A 17,533-nucleotide genomic window follows, 5' to 3' on the forward strand; every position below is an offset into this window, starting at 1 on the left:
AAGAAAGACAAGGACATTACCAACCAGCTAAGCATCCACTGTTATTCTGTGTTTCTGTTACTCACCATCTGTCTGCATCTCCACACTCCCTGAAAATAAACTATTAACCTTACCATCTTGTCTGCATCCTCTGTAAAACCCTGACAGAAGACCAGACCCACACGAAGCATGGAAGTTGCTCACTTCACCCTAACCCCAGCTGATCGTCTGATTCATTGTTTTCAAGATGGCTGCTCAATCGAGGAATATGTCGCCGGCTTTCTGGAGCTTTCTGTTGGGGTAAGCTGGACAGATGATGTCCTAAAAACAGTATTTTGGGGCGGACTGGATAACCATCTGTACCAGCAAGCTCCAGCGGAGGCAATCCCAGGCTCATTTGCCCAGTATCTAGATCATGTGTTGAGGTTGAGTGGCTCAAGGTTCACCGTAGGTGATGTTGAGGACATCGCCACTCAACCACCATCTCCAGCCATCTTCACCACGCCACCCATCATCATCCGGAATTCAGTCACCAGCACTAGCGAGCCTGCATTTGACGCCAGTCCAGCCGAGCCTGCACTTCACGCCAGTCCAGCCGAGCCCGCACTTCACGCCAGAGCTGCCGAGACCAAGGCAGTAGGCGTCGTGCCCGCCGCCCCTGAGTCTATGAGCGTCATGCCCGCCGCGCCTGTGACTGACAGCGTCGCCTGCCCGCCAGAGCCAGAGCCCGAGCCGGTCGCCTGCCCGCCAGAGCCCGAGCCGGTCGCCAGCCCGCCAGAGCCCGAGCCGGTCGCCAGCCCGCCAGAGCCAGAGCCGGTCGCCTGCCCGCCAGAGCCAGAGCCGGTCGCCTGCCCGCCAGGGCCAGTCGCCTGCCCGCCAGGGCCTGTGAGCGTCGTTCTCCCCGAGCCAGAGCCAGAGTTTTCAAAGCCCTCATCGCTGGTCCTGTCCAGCACAAAGCCCTCATCGCTGGTCCTGTCCAGCACAAAGCCCTCATCGCTGGTCCTGTCCAGCACAAAGCCCTCATCGCTGGTCCTGTCCAGCACAAAGCCCTCATCGCTGGTTCCGTCCAGCTCAAATCCCTCTTCATCGCTGGTTCCGTCCAGCTCAAATCCCTCTTCATCGCTGGTCCCGTCCAGCTCAAAGCCCTCATCGCTGGTTCCGTCCAGCTCAAAGCCCTCATCGCTGGTTCCGTCCAGCTCAAAGCCCTCATCGCTGGTTCCGTCCAGCTCAAAGCCCTTATCGCTGGTTCCGTCCAGCTCAAAGCCCTCATCGCTGGTTCCGTCCAGCTCAAAGCCCTCATCGCTGGTTCCGTCCAGCTCAAAGCCCTCATCATCGCTGGTCCCGTCCAGCTCAAAGCCCTCATCATCGCTGGTCCCGTCCAGCTCAAAGCCCTCATCGCTGGTCCCGTCCAGCTCAAAGCCCTCATCGCTGGTCCCGTCCAGCTCAAAGCCCTCATCGCTGGTCCCGTCCAGCTCAAAGCCCTCATCGCTGGTCCCGTCCAGCTCAAAGCCCTCATCGCTGGTCCCGTCCAGCTCAAAGCCCTCATCGCTGGTCCCGTCCAGCACAGAGCCCTCGCCGCTGGTCCCGTCCAGCACAGAGCCCTCTTCGCCGCTGGTCCCGTCCAGCACAGAGCCCTCTTCGCCGCTGGTCCCGTCCAGCACAGAGCCCTCTTCGCCGCTGGTCCCGTCCAGCACAGAGCCCTCTTCGCCGCTGGTCCCGTCCAGCACAGAGCCCTCTTCGCCGCTGGTCCCGTCCAGCACAGAGCCCTCTTCGCCGCTGGTCCCGTCCAGCACAGAGCCCTCTTCGCCGCTGGTCCCGTCCAGCACAGAGCCCTCTTCGCCGCTGGTCCCGTCCAGCACAGAGCCTTCTTCGCCGCTGGTCCAGTCCAGCACTGAGCCCTCTTCGCCGCTGGTCCTGCCCAGCACCAAGCCTTCACTGCTGGTCCTGCCCTGCACAGAGCCTTCACTGTTGGTCCCATTCAGCTCAACGCCCTCTTCACAGCTGGTCCTGTCCAGCTCAACGCCCTCCTCACAGCTGGTCCAGTCCAGCTCAATGCCCTCCTCACAGCTGGTCCTGCCCAGCACAGAGCCCTCATCGCTGCCCAGCACAGAGCCCTCATCGCTGCCCAGCACAGAGCCCTCATCGCTGCCCAGCACAGAGCCCTCATCGCTGCCCAGCACAGAGCCCTCATCGCTGCCCAGCTCACAGCCCTCATCGCTGCCCAGCTCACAGCCCTCATCGCTGCCCAGCTCACAGCCCTCATCGCTGCCCAGCTCACAGCCCTCATCGCTGCCCAGCTCACAGCCCTCTTCGCCGCTGGTTCCGCCCAGCTCACAGCCCTCTTCGCCGCTGGTTCCGCCCAGCTCACAGCCCTCTTCGCCGCTGGTCCTGTCCAGTCCAGAGCCGCCTTCATCACTGGTCCTGTCCAGCCCAGAGCCGCTTTCGCCCCCTGCCTCTTCCAGTCCAGTGTTAAAGCCTGATATTTCCCCAAAGGAATTTTGGGGGGGGGGCTATCAGTCTTCTCCGCCATGGCCACCCGAAGGGTCTTCTCCACCATGGCCACCCGAAGGGTCCTCACCGCCGTGGCCACCCGAAGGGTCTTCTCCGCCATGGCCACCCGAAGGGTCTTCTCCGCCATGGCCACCCGAAGGGTCCTCTCCGCCATGGCCACCCGAAGGGTCCTCTCCGCCATGGCCACCCGAAGGGTCCTCTCCGCCGTGGCCACCCGAGGGGTCCTCTCCGCCGTGGCCACCCGAAGGGTCCTCTCCGCCGTGGCCACCCGAAGGGTCCTCTCCGCCGTGGCCACCCGAAGGGTCCTCTCCGCCATGGCCACCCGAAGGGTCCTCTCCGCCGTGGCCACCCGAAGGGTCCTCTCCGCCATGGCCACCCGAAAGGTCCTCTCCGCCATGGCCACCCGAAGGGTCCGCACCGCCATGGCCACCCGAAAGGTCCTTACCGCCGTGGTCCCCTGCTCAGCCTGTATCACCATGGTCCCCTGATCAGTCTGCTTCACCTTGGTTCCCTGCTCAGTCTGCACCGTCCTGATCACCTCCTCTGTCTGTCCTGCCACCATCCTGGAGTCCGTACTCCTGAACCTGCTCCACCTTCCCGTCACGGACTCCAGGATGCCCACCCTCCCTCCCGTATGCTGCCTTCTTCGGCGCGGGACGCGCCTTACGGGAGGGGGGAGTAATGTCACGGTCACGTTCTTCAGCCTTCATCTGTGTGTGCACTTCATTCCCCAGAATCCTCCATGGCGCACACCTGCACTCACTCACCCAATCACCAATCATCATCACCTGCACTCCCTCATTAACCACCCTTTATATTCAACACTCTCCCTTCACTCCTTGTCTGGTCTCGTCGATGTTCACCTTAACATGACCCACAGACTTCCGAACACTTACCTGGATTCCTACCTGTCATTTCATCCTCTCCAATCCATCCTGCCTGCCATCCTGTTCTGCCTTCAGTCCGACATCATCTGCAAAGAGAAAGAAAGACAAGGACATTACCAACCAGCTAAGCATCCACTGTTATTCTGTGTTTCTGTTACTCACCATCTGTCTGCATCTCCACACTCCCTGAAAATAAACTATTAACCTTACCATCTTGTCTGCATCCTCTGTAAAACCCTGACAGCGAGCAGTCAGATAATGAAGAAAAAAGTCTAAATGTGTCATGTGTTCGAATTATTCATCTACCAAAAATAAATACCATTGTTTGAAGAATGGGGCAGACAAAATACCTTAATTTATTGGTTTTAATTAACTTGCTTATAATTTATTAGATTTGCATAGAATTTATTTCTATGCATGCACAAACACATGCACACACACGTTGGGTTTTCAAGTTTTATGGGGACTTTCCATAGACATAATGATTTTTATACTGTACAAACTGTATATTCTATCCCCTTACACTAACACTACCTCTAAACACCAAGAAAACTTTCTGCATTTTTACATTTTTAAAAAACATCACACAGTATGAATTATAAGCTGTTAACCAAAAAATGTCCCCACAAGGTCAAAGATTTCTGGTATTGCCATCATTGTGGGGACATTTTGTCCCCATAACTTAGGTTATGCCTGAACACACACAAACACTCACACACGTGCAGCAACATGAATGCACAAACTCCATTACAAGGCCTTTCACTCAGGTGTTACATGAATGGCCACACATTCCTGAGTGCTCTTTCCCCTGAGCTTTGTCTAAAATCAGAGTTGATGTGAAACGATATGGTTAAAAGAGAAAAGAAAAGCTTATATCACTGTGGGCTGCATGTCATACTGGGACAAAGCTTTTTAAACACCCACTGCCTCCGTTTTCTGGTGGGCCAAAACAGAAACAAATGAAAGGCACTGTATTGAACGTTTAGATTTTTTTTTAAATGTTACAAACAGAACAAAATACTTCATATTCAGGACCCCAACCAATTAAAAACACCACCACCTCCGAGCCGAAAATCCACAAACACACACTCTCAGTCCCTAACATACGATACATGCAGTCCCCATATGTTGCAGTGCAAACAGTCCTTCTGGCAGGCACTACTGCTGATTTGACTTGGAAAACACTTTCACCCCAACCCCGTGGTCACGGACCGTTGCATCGGGATCGAGGTGCTGTTTTGAGCACATATAAACCACCAAAAAGGCAGACAAGAAACCACCACACATAGAGGCCATCACATGTCACAATGAGCCAGACAAACTCCCCAGCTTTGAATGCCATTTTCCTATTCTGATGCCATCGATACGGACGTTGGCTTTGCTGACAATACAAATGCATCGACTGGCCGGACATATCACAGCCGTTCATTTAATGCAGGGTCAACAGACGTAAAAAAGCTCACAACACAAGGGCGAACACACAGAGAACACGGCGAGACCAGCCTATTCAAGGCAAACATGGCACTTTGGTCCATTCCAATTGGGAGTTTGACACATACAGAACTGTACAGTCCAAACATGGCGATTAATCGAATTTAAAAATCACTATGACGGGAAATTCAATCGAAAAAGTGTATTTTTTTAAGGCGGTGCTGCACACGTACAGTCGTGACAGGAGGAAACATGACAAACACCTTAATCTTAAAGCCACCATTGAAACGGAGGAAAGTGAAAACACACTTGCTCACGCGCCCACATCTGTTTAGAATTAATTCCTATGGAAAGTCAAGTCAAATGTCACATGGTTATCTTAAGCTGACTGTGTGCAATCAGGCTGAAGACAGGAGCACGGAGCACGGTAACACTGCACAGGGGCTGCGGGTGGACCGGGCCGAGGTGCGAGCCTCTCTTTAAAGGCCGGCTGACCATAAGCAGACTGTTTTCCTTCGTGTAGCCTACTAGACCTAGTATGCTTTAAACGCTCAAAGGTAAGCACCAGTTTCTGCTCGTTCTTCTGGTACAGCGAATCTCTGGCTGCTCAACACCTCGCAATCTGCATTCATGATAAAGAAACAGCAAACAAAAACGTCAAGCGAAAAAGTCAAATTGAGAGAAAGGTTAGGGGATTATATAACAAAAGACTAAATTATCTGATATGTCGCTTCAAATGACTCGGAAAAAGGTCTTAAACCATTTAGCGAAAAACTGTGAGTATAGTCTGAAAATGCGTCTGGTGTCGTTAGACTTTGCTGTTTTAGAGAAGCTTTAAAAGAGCGTTGAAAGGACTGACAGCAAACGACCAATCAAGAGCTGAAGCGGAGGATGAGAGCCTGAGGTGCAACCCAGACTGAAGAGGAGTGTAACAAATGCCAAATGCCTGTCTTTAAGTCAACAGAGTTAGATAAAACATGACCTTTAAAGAGAAGGAGGGAAAAGTGAACTGGTCAGGGTGGATTTTAACGGATGACTTTGTTTTAACTTATCCAACAAGTTATCTTTAAGCAACACAGAGCTAGAAGAGTATGTGAACAATATGAAATGTCTTTCCTGACAAGGAAACCGTGCTTCATATTTGTATTATGACAGCATCGAGAGGCCATCCTGATTGTTTAGATTTTATTTGCATTTTTCAGTTTTGTTGTTGCAAGTTGTGCTGAGCTATGATGAATCAGCCTGAAGGCCAAGAGAGATGAGTGAGAGTGAGTGTCTTGGCTCATGACGAAGTATGATGACATACTGGATTATGAAGAAAGAAAAAAATTAGAGAGAGAGAGAGAGAGAAAAAAAAAACAAATCAGTGATTGTCACCACAGAGATTCCTCCCCCACTGAAATCTGTTATCACCAGTAACAAAGAATTACAAGTTACAAACCTCAAAATACAGATGATTTAAATTCAACAGCAAATGAGGGCCAATATGGAAACCCTTGAAAAACATGAGAATTTTTAAAATTGTGCAGTCCAGGCCTAGGAAATAAGTCCTGAAAAGCTATATAAATTTTTTCCATAAGGCAAAAACATTTAATCTGCAAGCAAATGATTATTAGTTTTTACAATCTTCCTCCAGAAGTTAGTCATTTTACAATAAAAAGGTTTTATTTCCAAGGCACCAACAAACAGTTCCACCAATTTATCGTAGTTCAGGAGCTTTTATTAGCAAAACACAGCCATTACATGAATAATTTTAACCACTTTGGGATAAGACCTTATAATTGCTGTTTTACAATTATTTTTTATCACAAAATGATTTTGAAATCACAGAATATTTCAGTTTAATTTGAATTTCCATAATTCAATTAGTGCTTTTGTCTAAATTTGCCAATTTAACTTTGCCTAGGTAAGATATGCCTAACATATTTTGAAGTGTCATTGCACATGTTGTTTGCACTCCGAATTTGAAACATTGCTAGTGTTTGACTTTGAGAGTATTGGATATTCTGTTCTCAGATATCCAACATAGAACAAATTTACAAACTAAATCTAATAAAGTCCCAGTCCTCAGTTAGCCATCCAAAGACAGTAGACGGATTCCTCGGGCTTCAGTAATTCAGTATTAAGTCTTAATTTAAGTTAAAAATGAGGTGCTGTATCTATTTGGTATTTTCAGTTAGGGAGTGTAGAGCTGGTTACTATGCTGGCATGTAGACAGGTAACTCTCAGATATGTTCTGTTGTAAGTGTTGGAATGTCAAGTATAGATTCAGGGAGTGACTGTGCGGTTGTAAAGCATTAATTTTGGAGAGTCTACATGTTACATGTCTGATGAACTGTGATTTTGATAGAGGTAGGTTGATTGCTGAAGAACAGGCATGGCATTCTGTTCGATAGACCTGGGGGACGATGGACTAAAGACTGATGGTGATGTGCAGATTATCACCAGTTCTTCTGCAACCAGCCAGATACATATTCATAAACCAGCAGCATAACTGCGCCTCCTATATTCAGAAAGTAAATGTCAATCAATGGTCATGGATAATTGCCAAATGTTATAGGGATAGTTCACTAACGATTAAATTTCATCATTTACTCCCCCTTATTCCAAACCTATATGACTTCCTTTTTTCCACAGAACACTATATATTTTGAAGAATTTTAGTAGCTAAACAAGTTTTGGGGAAAACTGGCTTCCATTGAATGGACTAAACATTTTCTTTTATGTTCCCCGGAAAAAAGGAAGTCATACAGATTTGGAATGACATGAGGATGAGTAAATGATGACAGAATTTTCATTTTTGGGTGAACTATACCTTTAATATAGGAAAACTATACACTAATTTATGTTACCTGGTCCAAGCCTCATTATCTTGGGTATCAGTCCTTTGTATAAGGCAAGATATCTGCAGAAATAAAATGTTAGACAGTTACATTTACTATAAATTAATGATGTATAGTTATAGCCCGTATGACTTGCTTTTTTCTTTGGAACACAAAATGAGAAATTCTGAAAAATGTTAATGCTGCTCTTTTCCATACAGACTTCAAAAAGCAAATTAGAGCATCATAAAAATAATCTATACTACTATATTTAAAGTAATGGACTAAAATTTTAATAGCTACAGTATTTAAATGTCAACAACATCAAATGCAATTGGTTCTCACAAGGCAAGTTTGAAAATGCTTTAATTTAGGCTTTTATTCACACACATTTACATAGAGCTCATCAATACGGTAAACAGAAGCACTGTCATACTTGCTTGACACGTGAGAACAGATCTCGAGTTCTTGAGGAAGCTCAAACGTGGTTGGGTGACAAGCAAGCACGTTTGAGATTCCGTTTACCATATTTGATGTGCATATAGATTACTTTTACAATCCTTTATGAACTTTTTGCAATGTCAAAGTTTTGGTGGAATTGACATTCAATGGAGGGAAATTTCTCAGGTTTGTTTAAAAGTATCTTTCTTTGTGCTTCTAAGATGAACAAAAGTTCTGTGGTTTTGATTGTTCTCTCACACAGATATATCACGTGGCTTCAGAAGAATTGAGTCATATGGATTACTTTTTTGGAACTTTTATGTTTGATTCCTGTTTGAAGCTTGAAATTCACTTCTTTGTAAAGAGCAGGATAAACCTTTTCTTTTGTGTTCGAAATTCGGTCGTACAGGTTCAGAACGTCACGAAAGTGCATAAATGATGACAGAAGTTTCTTTTTTTTTTTGCTAATCTATCCATTTAAGGTACTGTAAGTCAACTCTCTCTCTCAGTGTCGGTCTGTCTGTGAAGCTGGATCAGGTATAGTGCAGTAATAGCTGTTCTAGTTGTGTACCTGCCCTAATGCGTTCAAGCTGATTTCTGGCAGTGGGCCTGGCCGTCTCCCTGTCCCAGCCTCTGTCCTCTGCTTGTGCTGGTGTTAATAAGGCTTGAGCCACTTCCTCTCTGCCCCGCTGTCTGATTAGACTGACCCGCTGAGCGCCGCGCGCCTCGTTAGGACCTGCTTAACGACGTCTCCCATAGGGACCACTAATTAGCCAGGACTGTGTCGTGTTAGAGGGCTGGACAGGATGGGGTACCCTCTCAGCACCCCTAAAACTAAAACAGCTTCAGTGTCTCTCTCTTTATTACACGCACACAAGATCAGGCCTCAATTCCCTGCCTCTAATAACAAACGAGTTGCCGTTCCCTTTGTACAGGGTGAACGGGGCCAATCAAGGCCCCGAAGAGCCATAAAACTACTGATTCTCTCACAGCTTCCCATGAGGCCTGTCAATTCAGAAGGAGAGAGAGACAGAAGGACGCTATGGGCACTATTAGGGTCTCCGCTATAAGAAACAACAGCTCACGTTAGAATCATCATGGCTTTTCAATGAATGTACGTAAGTTACATTAGAATGTTAGCTGATCTCACTCTTATTGCATAAAATCCTTAAATGCCAATTTAGGCAATTGTTCTAATTCTTTTTTTTTCTGACTCTTTTTTTTCTTCAAATATCAATACATACATTAAAAAAATATATAATAATGAAAGGTTATGCCACATAATTGTAACTCCCTGATATTTTTACTTTATGCCTTATATCAAACCTTATATCATAATTGAGCCTTTTATTATTGACCCAGTTATTACTGCATGTATTGAGTTTTAGGATGTGATATGCACATGGTCTGGAGGAATGGAATAAATATAATAAACATAACCCATATCCAGTTTATGGGTTCATATCAAGTGTCCACTAAAAAAAGAAGTTTATGTAATATAAATACATCTAGACAAAAGAAGTGACACAAAGTACATTAGTACTAATTTCTACATTTTGTCTTATTCCTGCATGTAGCTCAGAAAATAAGACAACATAATTACACTGAGATTTAGAGGTTGCTTAAATATGCCGGTTGTCAAAACTTGCCCTCTTGTCCCCTGTGGGCGGAGGATAAACACAAAATGTTGTGTAATTTTTCTTGTAGGTGAACCTCGTAGCAGTTGTGGTTGGTTTAATATCTCCTGTCGGGTGTAATTCCGACACCTGTAGTTGTTGTGTGATGGTGTAGACACAGGCCTTACCCTTCTTCACGGTACACAAGGCCCATGGTCTGAAAGCAGCTACGGTACTTGATCTCCCCTGGAACAGGCTGAGGACCCTGTATACGGCTTTTAGCGACATCAAAAGGAATGTTCACACAGGACGAGACTGTTCCTGAAACCAAACCGATGGCAAATTTCCTCATGAATTCCAGTCGAGGGTCCTGGCATATGGACAGAGAGATAAATTCAAGGTAAAGAGAGCGAGGGCTTTTGTTTATACAATGAATAATGACGATCAACACACATTTGTCACATTTTCTAGTCTAAAAGTTGACTTTTAGATGTAAAGGTTGAGGAATACTCTGCACTTGTGGGACAATGTTGATTACCACAAAAAAAGGACTCGTCCCTTAAAAAAGGGTTGTAAAATTGGATATAACTACACAGGAAAGGCTTATACAGGATTTTTTCACACTAAAATCATTTTAACATGCATATTGTTTTCATCAGTGCATATTGTTTTTGTCAAATACATATTTGTTTTCATCCATTGTGAGTGCCTCACTATACCTCAAATCTTTTGCTTTTATTAAAGAAAGGGACAAGGTACAAGTCAAAATAAGTTTTTTGTGGTATCAACATCATGCCACAAGAGTTGTCAATTGCCTTTAATGACAAATAAAACAGTAACTGTTCGATGACAGTTTTATAGGTAGAGCCATAAAATTCAAAATTTTGAGATAACACTCTAGTTGATACGAAAATGCAAATTAACAAGACAAACGTAAAGCAGATAAAAGAGCTAATAAAGAGAGATATGAAAATGGAGATGGGAAAAAAAACGAGCGAGGAACGAGTAAAAAAAAAGAAGCGAGAGAATATGAGAGCTGAAATATAAGCTCGGATCATTTTATGGTAGCGGGGCGCAGATTAGCGTTTCATTAGAAGAGCGAGGCTCTACAATTGGCTGAAGTGGGTCATGTGACCAAAGGCAAACTTTGGGAGAGGATTTATAAACAGAGTCCATGCAGGCAGACTGGGAGGCATATGGGGACAATTTGGGTAATTGGGCTGCGACTCGACACTGGCGTATTACTGTAGCAAAAGAAGCCCGAACCAGCGCAGCTCTGACATCTAATTGGCCAGGATATTTTTTACAAATGACAGAAGCCCAGCAGCGACATGCAAGATCGACAACTAAACCTGAACATCGCATTGTAGGGGAGGAGCATGGCTGTGCAACAACAGTGCTCCGCCTTAAGTATAGCTTCGACACCAAACACTCCCTTCAACGACATTACATTTGCAGCACACTGTCCCGAATGCTCACAGAAAGGAGTCGTTGGTTTCACAGCAAATGCTCCTTAAATCTTGAAGTCTGTGTGGGATGATGGATTGATACCCCTGGAGAAGGATCATTAATTTGGATCTTAATCCCAATAGAATGACTGGCTTCTTTGAAAATAGATAGGAAAAGTAGATGCTCATACCTAAAAAGCCATACACTTCCCTGAGATTATTTGCAAAAGACAGTCAAATCAGGGTTGGTGAGCTCTGCCCTTTCGCATGATTGAGCGCTGGAGGTTTCTGGCTTCTCAGGCAATGACGATCTTAGCACCAGATGAAGGGGGAATACAAATCTTCAGTAGGACTTCAACTGTAACTCTCCCCCCAACAAATACCTCAGTCTGCTTCCAATTAGTTCATTTGAGTAAATCTAATGCTCCAGTTTATACATGTGGAGCAGGCGTATGGTAACGTTTCCATTAAACAAAATTAACTTTTGTTTGGGAGTTGAGCCCTGCCGGATGTGTAATCTGAACCTTTGAGGATGTGATGGAGAGCAAACAGGGAAGGTATTAGTGAGGTTTATCTTAGCAGCTCCTCTCCTCCTCCCTCTCACTCTGTTAATGTGCATGACTGATCCCTCCTTTAATTCGGCAAGCTACATGTTCAGTCTTTAGCCTGTGGATGCGTGTAAAAAAAAAGCTCTTACTTTTAGACTTGGATCTCAAATGAAAAAGTTCTGAGATTAACATATATTTTACACTCACTGTAGTTTTCGAGCTATGAAAACAACTTATTCATGTGACGTGAACACATGAGAAAGATAAATATGGGTCTTTATTTATTATGTATATGTAATATGCATATAAAATAAAGAAAAAAATATTAAGGAAATACATTATAAATTATAAAAATTTGACATTTCTGTTTGGACAGAATCTGAAAAATATTCTGTTTTCAATACAGATAATGTCGTCCTATACTGAAAAGATATGTTAAAATTAACAGGATTCTTATAGGTGCCACCTGAAATGTTTGAGAAATGTATGTGGTGATAAATGGATACACAAAGTTTCTCACTAAAGAGGTCTTTTCTAGGGAGGTCACACTAGACTTTGAGCACTCAAAATTTCTTTGGACACCACAACGGTCACGATATGATGTCCCGCTCTGCAGCATTTTTAAAAAATATATAAATTAAACATATAACAAATAATAATAAATCCAAAATTACAATGTATCAAAAGTTCAGGTGAGCTTACGTTCCCAGACTTCATCATTTGCATTCATATCAATTGTAGTCAATGAAACAAAAAGTGTATTGTGACCGCCCCTTAATATGTTGTACTTATATGTCCAGGGCAACTTGTATCCAAACAGGAATTTTGCATGTTGTATGAAAGTGTGCATGTTTCCACTAAACACTTAGGGAAAACTTCATTTCCTTTTGTATCACATCCATATTTATTTTAATAGATATGCCTGCATTTATCTTTTACATGTCACTTGTAAAAAGCTGCTTTCACAGTATGACAAAAAGAGATATATGGTCAAAAATATATCTCATTCTTTGTTGTAAGGAATGCTCTGCAGATGCCGCTTGAATCAGAGTTTTTGTCAATACAGTTAAATTCAGTTGTTTTGGACCCCATTGACTTTCACCGCATGAGCAAAAATAATTTAAACATTCCCCAATAGATCTTTTTTTAGGTTGTGCAGAAGAAAGAAAGCTACACAGGTTTTGAACAACATGAAGGTCAGTAAATAATGACAGAATTTTCATTTTTGGGAGGACTGTGCCTTTATGTGTCTAAATAGTTTTTTGGGTACACTGTATCTGGCTTTGTTTACCTGACTGGCAGGTATGGCATCTTTAACGTTGAAGTAGAAACCAAAGTAGATCATGTTGAAAATGCCATGCCGTCCAAGGGTGGAGGTCAGGCCCTTGTTAAGTCCACGGAGGCCAAAGCCGTCTGCGTTTATAATAGTTCTGGCCTGTTCAAACGTAGAGGGTTGCTGCATGGAGAAACACAGAGAGCAAAAACGTTAGCACCCTCAAAATGAATGACCAAGACAATTTGTGACAAGACAAAGGCAAAAACAATACCAAAACGACAATTAACAGCTGTAGCCTCTTACCACTTTGAATGAATCCCTGTTGGCCTGTAGGCTCACTTTCACTACTTCAAATGGATTTACAACCAGTGCCTCGGTTAACCCTGACCCCAGGCCAGCCACAGAGAGAGCCTAGCATATTGAAGCAGGCAGAATTACATCACAAGAGAACATGACGCCACATGACAAACGAGAAAGACACAAAGACTAGTGAAAGTCGTTTTGTGTTTAATTCAGAACAGACGAAAGGTATGTCACACAAGTCTCATAACTCAAAGGAACAATGCTACTGTGACAATTAACCTTTCAGAAACGTGTTTGTCCAGACGCAGAGCTTGACTTTAACCTACAAATAAATGAATGAAACTGCCAGCGTCAATCATTCGCAAGGGTTAGAAAGGAAACGCAGACAGGAATCAAAGAATGAACCGGCTCAGACAAAATGACGGAGACAAAGATAAATTACTTCATATGTTGCAATAACAGATCAACGCAACTGTATGATGGAGCAAATGGTTTCATACTTTCATACAAAAATGAAAAGAGGCATCGACTCTAACAGCAGTGTTCACTGTAACATAGTATTGATTTAGTCATAGATTTTTTTTCTACTTTGATGAAAATGTAGTTTTAGTTTAGTTAATATTTGCCACACCATCCATCCATCCATCCATACTAAAATGGCACAATTTTAATGTATGAAAATAACGTTTTAGTCGACATATCAGACATGCAATATATTGCTGATCACATATACATACATACATACATACATATATATTCACACATACATACATGCATACATACATACACACACACATATATACACAAACACACATATATATATATATATATATATATATATACACACACACACAGTCATGGCCAGAATTATTGAAAGATATGACCAAAGATAGTAGTAAGAAAAAATTTGCATTGTTTATCCTTTTGTTCTTTAATAAAAATAAAAAAATGCAATTTGAAGTAAAATAATTGAAAATGAATTTCTTTCTGAAATAAATAAACAAACATATACATACATATACATACATATATATATATATATATATATATATATATATATATATATATATATATACACTACCGGTCAAAAGTTTTAGATCGGTAAGATTTTTTATGTTTTTAAAAGAAGTATCTTCTGCTCACCAAAGCTGCATTTATTTGATTAAAAATACAAACAAAAACAGTCATATTGTGAAATATTATTACAATTTAAATCAGCTGTTTTCTATGTGAATATATAGTTAAGTGTAATTTATTCCTGTGATCAAAGTTGAATTTTCAGCATCATTACTCCAGTCTTCAGTGTCACATGATCCTGTGATTCAGATATCATTCTAATATGATGATTTGATGCTCAAGAAACATTTATGATTATTATCAGTGTTGAAAACAGTTTTTTACATTTTTTTTCATGATGCTTTGATGAATAGAAAGTTCAAAAGAACAGCATTTATCTGAAATCTAAAGCTTTTGTAACATTAAACACTAACGTTCAAAAGTTTGGGGTCAGTAAGAATTTTAATTTTATTTTTGGGGGAAAGAAATAAAATAAATCAATACTTTTATTCATCAAGGATGAGTTAAACTAATAAAAAGTTATAGTAAAGACATTTATAATGTTAGAAAATATTCTATTTTAAATAAATGCTGTTCTTTTGAACTTTCATCAAAGAATTTTGAAACAATATTGTCCACAACTGTTTTCAACATTGAAAATAATAATGAATGTTTTTTTAGCATAAAATCATCATATTACAATGATTTCTGAAGGATCATGTGACAAAGAAGACTGGAGTAATGATGCTGAAAATTCAGCTTTGATCACAGGAATAAATTACATTTTAAAACAAATTAAAATAGAAAACAGTAATTTTAAATTGCATAATATTTCACAATAATACTGTTTTTTTTATTGTTTTTTTTTATCAAATAAATGCAGCCTTGGTGAGCAGAAGAGACTTCTTTTAAAAACATAAAAAATCTTACCGATCAAAAACTTTTGACCAGTAGTGTATATATATATATATATATATATATATATATATATATATATATATATATATATATATATATATACACACACACACACACACACACACACACATATATATATATATATAAACATACACATAAATCATGTCATATTTACAATATTATATACATATATGCATACAAACACAATATACTATATCATGCTCTATTTATATTATATATAATAGTTATTTCTTCCTAACATCAACTGAACTGAATCTGAATCAATTTAATCAACTAAATCAATTTAAATAAATGGTTTAATTAATTCTAATTAATCAATTTGCAATTAATTATAATTAATCATGCAGATATGTTTTATGCAGATACACTTAATCATTAATTCGAAGAGATTAATGTTGCTATTAAAAATGACTAAATGTGCGGTTGGGTTTTACTTTTATGATTTCCATTCAAGCACTTGACCTGTATGTCAGCAGGCTTCAGGCCTACTTTAAGAGTGACAAAAGAGATCTTTGAGTGTGTTTGTATAAGGTGAGCTGGGGATAGTACACACCCACACCCTCGATTAATACCTCTGATGATTACACTCACACATTTTGTCTTTTTGTGTTTGTGTATGCGTAGCCATGTATACATGCTAGTGCATACATACACAGCAAGACAGTGTGAGAGCTTCTCAAAACCGGACATCTCCTTGACCGTGTTTACAGAGCCAGCCATCCGCTCTTTCGATTCTTAGTTGTCATATTACTGCATACATCTGAATCAACCATACCAGTCATTTCATCTGGGCCGGGGGGGAGGAGCCACAGCTCAATATCTCTCTTGAATTCACTTACAGCTGTGCAGACGCTCTCACTCATCCTCTCCGCCTCTCACACACTCCATACATCACTCTTCTCAGCGCCTGTGGGCTCTGTGTGGATTGACATCTCTAGCTGGTGGGCGGAGACAGGTGTGATTGATAAGGCAAGTGAATGTTTTGCTCGACGAGGCTGTGGATTCGGGATTTGCCCCGGGCTCAGCCGTCAAGCCTGCTGCCACACTGATAGACTGCTGTCAAAGTAATGGGCTATCTCTCATACGCCTCGCTGAGCAGCATTTGTCTCGATTACACCTCGGTCCCGCTGCCAGCACGCCATGTAATGAGGAGAGTGCTTCGCTTGACTGTGTGTATAGTATTAATAACTGTGTGAGTGTGTGTGTGTATTTCGCTTGTATCAGATGACTTACCAGGCCGGGTGATAAAGGAGTAAAGCTCAACAGCTTCTTGTACTGCTCAAAGGTAAAAAACTGCAAAGAAGATCAGGACAACCTGTCAGGAAGTGTTTTCAGACGCTACATGCATTCACATACATGCACGCAGATAAGATGAATGCTCACACCCAAAGCAAACACAGCTCAAGAACACTAGAGCTGTCAACATGACACTGCGCAAATATATATGCACACATAGACGATGGCGTATAATTCTTTATATTAGTAAAGCTTTGCTCAGCTTGACAGATATTAGATCATAAAACACTGAGTAAGACTGATGGATGCCAGGGCCTGTATAGTGCACCAAGCCTGTTTAGTAGCTTTAAATCAACATATATGGAGCGTCAAGTAAATTCATAGATCAGTGTTCAAGGAATTGAAAATTCTGTCATCATTTACTCACCCTCATGTCGTTCCAAATCCGTCTTACAAAAGGATTTTTAAAAAATATCCTGGCCACTCTTTCAATTAAAAGTGAATGAGGACAGGGGCCGTCAAGCTCCAAAATGACAAATGTAGCATTAAAAAAACGTACAAATCTTCTCATGTTATACAATAGCTCTGTGCGAAGTTTTTTTCCTTGAATAGGTTGATCTGGTTCACTGAATAATTTGTTGAGTCAATGATCTGTAGCAGTTACAGTATGAGAGAAAAGATTTTCAGTGGATAACAGCTTACATTTCGGTCTGTTCGACACAAAGCTATAGTACTTTATGGCCTCAGAAGACTGGGATTATGCCAGATGAATTGTATGGTCTACCTTTATGCTGCTTTTTGCCAGTATATTATTCAAAATGTCTCTTTATGCGTTTCACGTAGGAAAGAAAGTCAAATGGGTTAAACGACATGAGAATGATTACATGATGACATTCACATTTTCATGTGAATTTTAAGGTGGACAAACCCTTCATGGTAAACTGTTAAAGCTTGCTGAGTCTACAAATCCAGGACTTTCCAATAATGGAATTAAACTCCTTCCAGATGTTGTTTTAGATTAGAAAAGTGAGACATTAATG

The 17,533-nt window shown here is 42.0% G+C and overlaps 1 protein-coding gene across 2 annotated transcripts in view; it reads right to left on the reverse strand.

The window, feature by feature from the left end:
* Nucleotides 1-6,509: 6,509 nt before the first annotated feature.
* slc25a21 (solute carrier family 25 member 21) overlaps nt 6,510-17,533 on the reverse strand; it is a 97,281-nt gene continuing 86,257 nt past the window's right edge. For both annotated transcript variants that reach the window (XM_081394469.1, XM_081394470.1), the window contains exons 6-11: nt 16,491-16,550; nt 13,263-13,370; nt 12,975-13,139; nt 9,876-10,057; nt 7,661-7,713; nt 6,510-7,311 (exon numbers count right to left, since the gene is read on the reverse strand). In XM_081394469.1, coding sequence (XP_081250595.1) covers nt 7,250-7,311; nt 7,661-7,713; nt 9,876-10,057; nt 12,975-13,139; nt 13,263-13,370; nt 16,491-16,550 — 630 coding nt within the window. In that variant the 3' untranslated portion in view covers nt 6,510-7,249. The remainder of the gene's footprint in view (nt 7,312-7,660; nt 7,714-9,875; nt 10,058-12,974; nt 13,140-13,262; nt 13,371-16,490; nt 16,551-17,533) is intronic.

This window comes from Scardinius erythrophthalmus (assembly GCF_964197995.2).
Source record: "Scardinius erythrophthalmus genome assembly, chromosome: 19".
NCBI lineage: Eukaryota > Metazoa > Chordata > Actinopteri > Cypriniformes > Leuciscidae > Scardinius > Scardinius erythrophthalmus.